Below are 12,526 nucleotides of genomic sequence, written 5' to 3'. Positions count from 1 at the left end.
GCTGAACCTCTTTGCCAGTCTCAACGCCTGCCCAACCATTGCTCCCCTGCTGGGACCTCTTGAGGAATATGTGGCATTAATCGGTGGAACTTCCTACCTCCTCAGTGTTGGTTTATATTTTCCTTCCCGGCACCACCGCCATCCCCCCCATGCCCTCCCCCCACCCCATCATGGGTCGGGGAGGCGGGGAGGGATGGACAAATGAAGGCTCTCATTAGTAAGAACATATCAGGTCTTTTTAAGTGTGATGTGTGATTACTTTAATCCCTACCAATTGCTTTAATATTTCAAATGGACCCGGGTCTCCGGCGGGCCTGTAGGTGAGCCGCACCTGAGAGCTGCCGGCGCGAACTCCGCGGAAGGTCGCCGCGCTGTTCTGCCTGCAGCCCTCTGGGGGGCCGCAGCCCTCGGTTCCCCGGGACGGCGCGCGCGGGGCACCTCGGGCGTCGTTTTGTGCGCGCCGGGGCGGTGCGTGGCGCGCGCGGGGCTCCCGGTCCGAGGCCCGAGCGTGTGCCCCGCGGACGGCGCTTCCCCGCGCGCCCCTCCCTCCGCGCCCGCGGGTGTCAGACCAGACGCCAGCCCCGGCGCGCTGACAGACGACTTTTCTCAGTTGTCAGTTTTCTCGCTTGTCAGCAGAGCTGCTGGTAAGTGAAAGAAAACAAGAGACGGGACGCGAACGCGGCGAGGCTGGGCAGAGACGGTGGGACGGGAGGAGGGAAGCCGCGGGCCGCCAGCGGCTGGGGCGGGGGGCGCGGGCCGGTGAGGTGCGCGGCCTCCAGGTCGGACCACCCCGCCCGCACCAGCTCCCCCTTGGCGCTTCCCTTTCCCTCTCTCGCCTCTTTCCCTTCTCTCCCTTCAGTCTCCCCCTTCCTACCCGGTCTCCCTTTCTCCCCCAAATCCATCCGCTGCTACACTGATCGTTTCTGTGGCTTTGTCTTAAAAAAAAAAAAAAAGAAAAAATAAAAAAAGAAAGAAAGAAAAAAAAAATCCGAGTAGGTCCGAGGTGCTTTCTCCTGGAGCAGGAGCACAATCCCTGTTGTGCTCGGGACCATGGCTGGTTCCTGCAGCTGCCTCCGGGAGGCACCTGGGCCGGGGGTCGCCCGTGCTGCGAGCCCGCAGTAAGTCCAGGTTTGGGGGCACAGAAAGTGACAGGCAAAGGCGCGCGGCGCCGGGCTGGGGCTCGAGGGCCGGACCCGCGAGGAGGCGGGGAGAGGGCCAGCCCAAACTCTCACAGCCTCACTCCCAGTGATAACCTGCAGCTATGGAGTCGCCAACCAAGGAGATTGAAGAATTTGAGAGCAACTCTCTGAAGTACCTGCAACCCGAACAGATCGAGAAAATCTGGCTTCGGCTCCGAGGGCTGTAAGTAAATCTATTTACTTCTCTTACCCCGTTTCTCTCTGCAATCGGTATTTTACGACCCTGCTACAGCCGTGACTGCTCACCCCCTTCCTGCAGGTCCCTTTAAATACAGCCCTGGACGTTCCACAACTGCTTCTCGGTTAATTACAGTCACTGCTACCTTTTTTCCCCCCAAGAGACTTGGGGTTTTGTTTTGTTTTGTTTTGGGTATTTTAGAATGCCTTGCTATTTCCATAGCATACTTTCTTTGGGGGAAGGGGAAATGTCTTTAGATTTCAGTTGTAGTTAGCTCAATGTCCACGGAGATGTTTCTCATCTTTTTATCCAAGGAGGAAAGTCTGGGGGCACTCAGGCCACAGACTGTGTTAATCAAAGGAAGATACTCTCTACAAAATGCTTGCAAACATCTTGGCAGGTGGTCCAAGAACTTACCAACAGTTCAAATTCAACATTCATTCTGACTGCTCAATTTTCCTCTTTCTTGCCCCGGTCTAGTTCAACTTCTGATATTTTCTTAGCATTCTTTCTATTGGGGAAATAATTACTAGAAGGTAGGTCTGTTTCTGGAGAAAGCGGGGGGTCAGAACAAATATTGGAGTTTCCTAGCAATATTAGAATAGTGAAATAGCACATTTGCTTTCAGTACAGTGGCCAGAATTCTAGTTGGACTGATGGATAGAGATCTCTGAATTTCATTCACTTCATTGTTTCTGCTAAGGGCTGTTTCCTCTCTCTTACCGACAATCTCCTGCTAAGGAGAGGTGTCCTTTCTGTGAGAAGATTTTATAAACAATGAACAGCTGGTTACCCTGGTCAGGAAGCTCTAGTGATAGCTGTGCATTTACAGCTTGCCCCTCAGTTGACCAGGCAGATCCCCAAAACACCTTTCATAACTACCAGATACTCATTTCATGAGACATTTGGCATCAAATATCTAGTGCTAAAACAACAACAACAGTTTTTTTTCCAAGTATATTCTCCATTCTCTTCCTTATGGACAGTGATAGGAATAGGAGCTCCCTGGCAGTTCGTTTTGCAGTAGTTAGTATGTTTGAAAGCGCGCATGCGCGCACGCACACATACACACAACCTGAAACAAAATAAAAAAGGCGCTGATATAAGTTAGCTTCATCCTAGAGGAGACCACATCCCAACCGGGATGTTCAAAGTTTCTAAAGGGAAGGGATAGGCATATATGTTTTTTAAGGCATATATGTTTTCAATGGCACATTGAAAGCGCCATTTATAAAAGCCCTTCCATCAGTAATCCAAGTGAGTTTCATTGCCACGGATCTGCACAGGAAACCATGCCAAATAAGATGATTTTTGGGTTGTCCGGCTGCTGCAGACAGAGGCGGTACTTGGAGATCTTGTCTTTTTGGTTGGCAAGCTGTCCTGACCATTGAGGTGCATTTGGTGTTTACAGTAAGCACATGTTGTATGTATGAACATTACAACTGATCATATTGGGGTGCACTCAGAAAATGGTTGTGTCTGCAAAGTCGGGGTCTGAGGTAGGCAGCATCAAAGTGCTGCTGGGGGGGGGGTCCCCTAAAATCTCAGCTGGAGGGACTTGTCCACACACATTCAGGAGCTGCTTCTCTCTGGCTGTTTTTATAACTACAACCAACCCCATGGAGCTGCTCAGGCTAGAGGGGAGTGTTTGAGTAAATCAGCCAGGCTGAGCATGTGTGTGAAAAAGCATTTAGTGCTTATAACACACTGTCTTACCGCTTTCTGGTTCCTGTCTTTTCGGCTTCTCTCCCCAAGGTGTTGGGGTGTGACATAACCACATTTTCGTTCTCTCGTCTCTTCCATCTACTCAGCATCCTGTGCCTTTGAACATAAAAGGTGTGGGTTGGTTCTTCTCCAAGTGTGTGTTTTTGAATTCCTCTCTTTACCCTTCCTACTGAAAAGCATTCCCTAAAAGCAATCTGAGGAGATCTGTTGCTCCGCTTTCTATTTTGAAAAGGACATGTTACTATCGTTATTGTGACATATATATATATATATATATATATTTTTTTTTTTTTTTTTTTACTACTGTTAATGGTTCTTACTGCCACTTAAAAAAAAAAACAAAAAAACCCAAACAGTAGTGCTATGATAAGTTGCTAAAGACTCTGGAAACCGAAGACATGCTTATTTATACCATTTGGAATAACACTCTTGCTGTTCAAAAAATAGAAACTCATAGGAGGTGGAAGGGTATGTTTCTGTTTGTCCACACAACAGATTGTCGGTAAGAGAGAGGAAACAGCCCTTACAACATTTTAGAAAGACCAAATAGCCACAATTGGATTTTCACTATTACCTTGACTCCCTTTAGAAGGCGCTTTATAGGCAAACACAGTCAAGAATTTGGTTCAGTTTGTTTGAGAGTCATCTAAGTTCAGGACTTGATCATCTCATACCTGGACGGTTCAGTGGCATCAGTCTTCTTGTCAGTATCTTCTGTGTTCAGTCTACTGTTCAATTTTTCATCTCCTCTGTTAGAACGTAAGTTCCTTGAGGATGAATACCTTGTGTGTCTTACTACTATACTCCAGGACATAGAGCAGGGTCTGGCACACAGTAGATGTTCAAATAATAGATGATGACGGAAGCATTAAGGAACACATATGAACTTTTTAATAGTAAAAAGGAGGATAAATATATATTGGGGTCAGCTTAGAGGCCACATGATCTATCCACACTGTATTGCATGAAGTAGACAGGAGTTAAGTTTTGTTAACATCATTACCCAGGTTGGGCACAGAAATCTAAACTGAAGTAGGAACAGGGTAAGATGTGGGAAAGGAGTGGTCCTTACCAGCAGAAAGAGGATTGTTATTGCTGTTCTTATCTGCCAAGAATCCACAATGTAGGAGAATATAGGGGATGATCCTTTACGTGTTACAACCTCCACCCATTGCTCTTTCATGCTTTGTTTCCTTTTTTTTTTTTTAAAGATTGTATTTAGTTAAGACACAGAGAGAAATTCTGAGAGCGTGAGTGGGGAGGTGGGAGAAGGCTGAGGGAGAAGGAGAAGCAGACTTCCAGCTGAGCAGCAAGCCCAGTGGGATCCCCTGGGATCATGACCTAGCTCAAAGCAGATGCTTGACCGACTGAACCACCCAGGCGACCCCCATGCTTTGTTTCTTTTTTCTTACACATCTCACCACCTGAAAACTATGTATTTTATTTACTTATTATGTAAACGTATTTTACATGTGTATTTATTTTATTTACTTATTATGTAATTATTGTGTTTATTGTCTGTCTCCTCCAACTGAAATATAAACTTCATGAGGACATAGTTTTTTGGACTGTGTTGATTGCTGGTGTATCCCTGCACCAGTACTATCTGGTATATAGTAAATTCTCAATACGTATTTGAAATCTAGAGCCTGTTCACATATTTTTCTGGGAAAAAATTGGGAAAACCTTTTTTTTTTTTTAAAGATATTTATTTATTTATTCGATAGAGATCATAAGTAGACAGAAAGGCTGGCGGGTTGGGGGCTGGAGCAGGCTCCATGCTGAGCAGAGAGTCTGATGCGGGGCTGGATCCCAAGACCCTGGGATCATGGTCTGAGCCAAAGGCAGAGGCTTTAACCCACCCAGACGTTTTGAGGTGGCGTTTGAGCCACCCAGACGCCCCTGGGAAAAACACTTAATCTAGCCTTGTAACAACATCAGGATGCTAATAGCACATCGACTATCAGAAATGGGAATTTTAAACACTATCTCCCCCTCTTGAGATTGCAAAACCCTTGCGAGTTTTGATGTTTACTATAATGATGACTCTTATCTCCCTTGAGCAAGGTGCTGAACACCTTGCATGGAGGCTGACTGTGATTCGAGGTTTGTGGTATTCCTCACTCTCCCTCTGCAGCCCTGCTACCCATCTCATACCCACGTTCCTCTAAGCCAGGGGGAAACAAATACTACACACCTGAGCTTTTTAATCATCTCTGCCAAAGGGATGCTGTCTGCTTACATTTCTGGGAGGAGCCTCTCCCCCACCCCCCCATTTCCGTTTCAGTAGACCTCTGTTATCCCCCAGTACCATTGTCATACCTCTTTCCTCTGTAGAGATGGTGGAATCTGTAAGAGCCCTTCCCGGTGGTTGTTTTGTCAGAGAATTTTCCAATCAGGGAAAATATGACAAGGGTGGCCCTTTATTCCTCTGGTGATGTCGGGGAACCTCAGGACTGTATAGGTTGGAGTCATGACTTGCACCTTGGGTCCTGATCAAGAGTTTTCCTATTTGCCAGCCTGTTCTATGATGACAAAAAATGTTTCTATACTTTTTATATTTTTTAATTGAGAGCAAGCCAACAGGTTTCACTGACTCCTTGGCATTTATTGTCACAATTGTATTTAAGCCATCATGTATTTATTTTGCCCAAGTATAATTAATTTTTTGCTTATGTGACACTATGAAGATGATTTCTTTTGCATTATCTAAAACAATATTGTCATATAAAGAGAGGTAAATGGCTATTAAGGTAACAGACCAGCACTATTGATTTTTTAGTATTCAGTGAGCTTTTTGACTCCCTCGTATGGTAATGGGCCCTGCCTCCCTCTACTCCCTACCCTTGGCTTAGGTATGAGCTCAATGTCCAGGACTAGCCAGTCTTAGGATTTCACCCTAGTGGCAGCCGTGGTAGGAGTCAGGTGTGGCAGGGAAACCAAGCAGAAGTGATAGAGTCCTTCATTGAGACTGCTCTCTTGGTTGTTGGGGAGTGCTGCTTTCCCTTCTGGGTTTTCCTGGTGGCTGCCACTGGGTCCACTTCCTACTTAATGGAGAAGACCTTTCTGTGATAGGGGACAGGAGAACCAACACTCAGAGAAAAGCAGAGGGGAGAACATGGAGTGGAAAGCCCTGGTCTGCTCCCAGAAGCCCCAGTTCCTGCACCTGTTTCTCAGATTCTGGGCTCTCCCAGCGACAGGACCAATCGGGCTGTTTCTGCTTGGGTTGCTTGGAGTTTGATTTGTCTTAAAGAGTCTTCACTAATACCCCATTGAAGCACAGAGAGCTTAAGTGACTCTTCCAAAGATGTGGGGAAAAGCCATAGGTAAAGAAGCCCGCATCTTTGCTTTCATATTTCTTATTTAATTAAGCCCTCTTATGCTGTATTTTCTCTGTACTCATCAGAAATTTTTAATAGTGCCATCAATGTTCAAGCAACATTAGTTTACTCAATTAACATCTACTGAGTGTCTATTATATGCCAGGCACTTTGATAAGCTCTGGGAGTCAAAAGCAGATAAGATACCCTCCCTTTGGCTCTTGCCAAGCTAGCAGGAGAGACTGAAAGGAGAAGCTGGAAGTGCTGACTATAGTTACAGAGGAATGCACAGGGGCTCCTCCACCTGGGATGCCAGGAGAAGGTGCTGCAGGCTAGCAGTGAGCTGCAGATTTATTCTAGCAGAGTCCTTAGAGTCACAAGGAAGAAACTTACACGGATCCTTTTCATTCATATCAGCCTTCTGCAAAGATGTGAAGGAGTCTTTTAAAAGATTTGAGGAAAACAAGGAATCCTCTAGTCAGCCCAGAATAAACCAGAATAAATAAGCCCAGAATTCTGAGCTGATTTTATGGAAAATGAGAAAACCTGCTTCTACTTCCTAGGGATATAGCCTGAGTCCTAGTGCCCTTCTCTATGCTCATCTCTCACTGATAATTCCTAAAAGATGAGGGTGTGGTTGGGTCCATCTGCTGTCCTCTAACATTGAGTTACTGGATAGAAATCTCTCAGGTCACCTCAAAAGGAGTTGGCCCCCAAATTGGTCCCTCGTCCCTCAGGGGGACCTTCCCCTACAAATCAATTTCCAAGAACCTTAGTTACTTTCCTTGAAAGGTAGCTATGTGATGTCCTCTTGCAACGTATCAGGTACAATATGGAGGGATAGATAGAAGCTAGTGAATGGAGGTAACAGAGTGTGCAAAGTACAGAGGCACAGGAGATATTAGCACGTCAAGGAGGAGTGAGAGATAATGTTGGACAGGAAGGCATGGGCCAGATAGTGAAACATGTAATTTTGAAAAATTTGCTTTTTGTTTTATTCAAAACTATACATGCTTATAATTTAAGGAGATAAGTACTTTAACACGTTTTTCTATGTTGCACGTACATAGAAGTGTGTCCCACTCTCCACTTATCTTGCGGAATCTTTTTTATTTTGATACATGTAATTTTAAGGAGTTTACATTTTATCCCTTACCTTATAAGGAACTGTTAAAAGACTTTAAGCTAGAGAATAAAGATTGAGACTTGAATTTTAGGATGGGCTATTCTGGAGGGCAGACTGGTGATGGAATCTGAGGTCTGGAGAGCAGTTAGAGAGGATTCTTGAATTTAGCCACTTAGTTTTGGAGCAGAGAGAGAGAGAAGGAGAATTTGGCTTCCAAGTTTGTTTTGGCTTGGATGTCTTAGTGAGTTTGTTGCCATTTGCCTTGTTAGGGGCCATGGAGAGAAGAGCAGGCTTGGATAAAGCAGGATGATAAACTTGGGTTTGGACATGTTGAAATGGAGTTGCCTCTGGGAGATCCACGTAGCTATTGGTGATAGCAGTCTGGAACTGTGGAAAGACCTTTGGCCTGGAGCAGGGGGTCTGAGAGTCATGGTTCTGAGGTAAAGCCTTGCGAACAGATGGCCTAGGGAAGATGGGCTTCACCCGACTCTCACTAATAAAGCAATGCCAAAAGAATAACCTAAAAAGCTCTTTACGTCCACCAGATTACATATTTTGGTATATTAATGGGTCCTTCCACTCTCTCATTTAATTAAAAATGTCAAGTGGCTGAGCATATTTTTGTAGAACTCCTATTATATACCAGATACTAGGAGCTTCAGAAGAGATGTAGAAATATCAGGAGTAAAGCCCTGCTCTCAGGAAATTGAGAGTCTAGTTAGAGACAAGATAATTCTTTATACATGTGAGAAGTTAAAAAAAAAAAACAATAGAAGTATGCACAGTAACTAATTGCTTATTAAGTGATATTGACATAGGGTCCTAGGGTTCTGAGAAGGAAGACATTCATGTGTGAGGAATTGTTTTTGTCTTTCTCTTCCTACTAAAGATCAAGTAAGTCTCATCTGAATACTTCCTTAGTGTGTATTAAAGGGAGGAAAGAGGTGAATAGAAAAAGGCTAAGTAGGTTCTTACACTTAGAATGAAACTTTCTGTACTTGAATACTAATGCAGTATATTAGCACATGCTCGCTTGCTTAACATAATTTGGTTGTGCTGACTTATTAGCCAATTACAACTCAGTATTTATCACTTAAGTATTTATTATTTTGACCAAGCTTTACAGCCTCTGTTGGCTGGGAAGCAGCCATAAGCAGAGAGATTTCTGCATTTCTAGTTTGATTTTCTATCTTTAATTTTCTTTGGCTCATAGAAGATGGCTTGGTTCCAGTTTTCCCATACGGGGGGGAAAGTACTCACCTGACCTAACTCATGGTTTTTCAGTAAAAGACTAAGAAAAATAATTGTTGAACATGAGGCCCATAAGGTAGTCTGTAATGGCTTTAAGAATGGCCATCACAGTTTCTCATCATAATAAAAAATGAATTCTACAACAAATAAAATACTCTATTCCTAGAGAAAGTGTACTGAGTCCATGGGAAGCTTTGGTATTCTTCAGACTTCCTGGAGTGTGCTTTTTTGACAGCTCTTATTAAACAAAATAAACGAGGCTTCATGAGTATATGAACATCCAAGATGTTTTTAGGTTGTGAAATAATGAAAAGCTTAAGAGAATTATTCAATCAAGAAGACATAATTTATAATTATAGGTAATGAATTTTATTTATATATGTGAATGAATACACATACACCTAAATGCAGGAAAGTCATCCATCACTCATTCACTAAGCAAACACTTTTCCTGGCACTCACCATGCACCGGGCACTAGAGAGTGGGAAGCAAGCTAAAGGCTCCCTCTCTTCAGGGAACATTCAGTCTACTGATGGAAGCAAATATTAAACATGTAATTCTTTTTTTTTTTTTTTTAAAGATTTTATTTATTTATTTGACAGAGACCACAAGCAGGCAGAGGCAGGCAGAGAGAGAGGAGGAAGCAGGCTCCCTGCCAAGCAGAGAGCCCGATGTGGGGCTTGATCCCAAGACCCTGGGATCATGACCTGAGCTGAAAGCAGAGGCTTTAACCCACTGAGCCACCCAGGCGCCCCTAAACATGTAATTCCACAAGTAATTATTTACATTGATGAGTGCCACAAAGAACTATAGGGCACTGTGGAAACATGTGAGGGGATGAAACCTTGTCCAAGAATCAAGAAAGCCTTCTCTGAGGGAGATTTAAGCTGAGCTATGAAGAACAAGTAGGTATTAGTTAAGGAAAGAGGTGAAGGAGAGTATTCTAAGGTATTCAAAGTCTAGGAAAACATTCGCAAAGAGCTAGTTGAACATGGAAGCTCTGAAAAAAACAGGAGGGCCAAGTAGCTGTAGCCAAGACTCTATCGAGGTAGGAGGCTCAAGACACAGCTAGAAGGGGATCAGATCTTGTATTTTATTTTATTTTACTTATTTAATTTTTCTTTAGGCAAGGCAGCAGAAGATATGATTTATTATATACTTGTTACATTCAGCCACAAATGAAAACAGAATTAGTCCCCAAAGTCACAGGTCCAGGGCAAAGGACCAAAAGGAATTGTTTTGGTATGAGCAAGGTGGGACTCTCAAAGGTAGTGATTGTGATCAGATGGTGATGAATATTCTTGATCCATTGAATCAAACTCTAGAAAGTAGGCACGCACTCCAAAAATTGGTATTAGTATCCCTTGCCTCTGGCTTTCCTTATCTCTGCTCCTGTGGCTTCTATGGGTCCATAAGCTATCGGTTTGCTTGGACCTCTGCCTCACTGTCTTCTTTGATGCTTTAGCCTATGCATTGGCTTCTTCCTCTTCTTGGCTCTCATGGTATGGCAATTTCCAAGAAGAGGTGCTAAGGCCAAGAGGCTTCTTTTTTTTTTAGACCAGGGGGTTTTAGCAATGGTAAGCCATTGTAGGTCTGTAGGAATGGATTTGAGAGATTTTCAGGAGATAGACTCAACAGGACTTGGATGTGGAAAATGAGGAAGAATGTGGAATCTAGCATAACTCCCAGGTTTTTTGCTTCATTTCCAGATGCTATTTACTTAGATCAGGACCACTGAGGGGGGAGCAAGATTGCAGGTTTTGTTGTGCATGGGAGCAGAATGAATGGAGATGAGTTCAGTTTTGGACATATTGAATATGAGGGACCTACAAGATGTCCTTGAGGAGATATTGGGAAGGCATGAGCAGTTGGATAAGTGGGTCTGGAGATGAAAGTTCTGGATTGAAGGTATAATGGATAGCCCAACAAAGTAAGAAGGAAAGAAAATGGTATATTTGTATATATACATAGACATACACACATAAGAGAACACAGTTTAGTGTGACACCCTAAATGGTCTGACAGAAGGTGCCAGAAGACTGTAAATTTATACGTATTTTCTCATTGGCATTTTTTTTTTTTTTTAAATTCAGCATATGGGAAAGGCCAGCTAGCCATGGTGTACATAGCTTTGCTTGGAATCCTTATGTTGACTACTTGGTGCTGTGCTCACCATAACATAGATTTGGAGTAGAGACAGAAACCTGGAGGGTAGGAAGGATCATTCCCAATATTCTAAAGGTAGAAAGAGACCGTGACCCAAGAAGCCAAATGGAATCTAGCCCCTCATTACGGACCTTCTGGGAAAACAGGGCATGAGCCAGGCAGTGAGACCCAAAGTGTGGAGCCCAGCCACCACCATATAGCCTGTTGAAGGTTGGCTGGGTGGGGGTTCTCTGGACTTTGCAGGAGGCCATCCTTTGTCTAGGCTTGCCCAGTGCTACCCTGTGGGGACAATGCTGTCCTAGAGGAGGCCTTTGATGGACACACCAGCTCTCTGTCTCTTGGGGCAGTGCATAGGTCCTGTTGGGGTTCTCACCCTCCATACTACATGTGCCTTGTTCACGGCCCTTTCTCTTTTTAAGGGCTTCCCCAAATGGCCCTCCCTCCCTTCACTTTCATTCTCTTCCAGAGGGACCTAATATTCAAGATTTCCCTGAAGCTTTCCTTGCCTTAAGGCCACCAGAAGAGTGAAAACTTAAACAATCAACGTAAGAATGTGTTGGATATTTTGGCTGAAAGTCACTATTGGACATCCAAAGAACATTAAGTTCTGTTTATCAGATTCCAAACAACCAAAATGCTGAAATAACCAAGACTTTTCCTGTACTCTAGAGACACTCTGAGTAAATCCAGTAGTGAAAGATTAGTTTTTGAAAGCTACTTCCATGTGTGTTTTAGGAATAGTTAAAATTCTGACTAATATCTGACCCTTTTTCCCTCTACCTCTCTGACTCTTATCTAAGAATGACTCTGACAGGTCTTTACCTTTAAAATGCCTCCCCCGAAGAATTTTATACTTAGTATACTAGTCCAGGTGGTTGCTATTTGGAAATCCTGTCTGCTAACTATGAGGAACCATAAACACTTTCATGAAGAGAGTCCTGTGTTGCTTATTTGTGAAACAAAAGGATTAATTACTGTAAATTGAAGCCCCATAAATATTGTTTAGAATTGTCATTCTTTCTATAAAACTATGGACTAAAATTAGTCATCGTTTAAAAAAAAATGAAGGAATTGTTCAAGTACCCATTTCTTGGAGTCTTTGGATAATTGTAGTAAAGGTTATCCTCAAGGAGAATTTGGTTCCAATGTTCAACTCATTTCCATTGGCAGTAGAAGCTCAAAATGGTCCCTGTAAAGCACCTGCCGCTTAATTTTTTTTCCCTTTTTTCCCCCTGTATTTTGGATATTGGCCTCATTTCTACCACATTTAAATTGTTGAAATTTACAGAGCCTTATATGGATGATGTTCCTGGGAGAGAAGGTTTCAGAGGAAATAGGAAAGACCTTTGCTCCCCAGGAGCTGGTATATTGACTTAAATTCCCCTGCTTTCTGCCAGAAGGAGGTTTTGATAAGAGCTGGGAGGAAGGGTCTAAGAGATCAGGGAAGGAATACTAAGAGTAGGAATACTATTGGAGTAGATGAGAAAGGCTTGGAAAAATTAGACCAGTCACTGACGTTAAACTTGGCAGAAGATAGAGTTTTTGTTCTAGCTAAATACG

The 12,526-nt window shown here is 43.5% G+C and overlaps 1 protein-coding gene across 11 annotated transcripts in view; it reads left to right on the top strand.

Moving 5' to 3' along the window:
- The window catches only part of PDE1C (phosphodiesterase 1C), a 523,080-nt gene that overhangs the window by 199,959 nt on the left and 310,595 nt on the right, over positions 1–12,526 (top strand). The window contains exons 1-2 of one of the 11 annotated variants that reach the window (XM_059171508.1): positions 123–644; positions 1,260–1,362. The exons of 7 other annotated variants lie outside the window; for them this stretch is intronic. In XM_059171508.1, the coding sequence (XP_059027491.1) occupies positions 1,262–1,362 (101 nt within the window). In that variant the 5' untranslated portion in view covers positions 123–644; positions 1,260–1,261. Of the gene's footprint in view, positions 1–122; positions 645–679; positions 1,363–12,526 lie in introns of those variants that run through there. 3 more of the 11 variants (XM_059171509.1, XM_059171506.1, XM_059171513.1) reach the window with 3 other exon arrangements.

Source organism: Mustela lutreola, chromosome 4 (genome assembly GCF_030435805.1).
Source record: "Mustela lutreola isolate mMusLut2 chromosome 4, mMusLut2.pri, whole genome shotgun sequence".
In the NCBI taxonomy this organism is placed as follows: Eukaryota; Metazoa; Chordata; class Mammalia; order Carnivora; family Mustelidae; genus Mustela; species Mustela lutreola.
The sequence above is the reverse complement of the archived record's forward strand: the minus strand, read 5'-3'. Positions and strand labels throughout refer to the sequence as shown.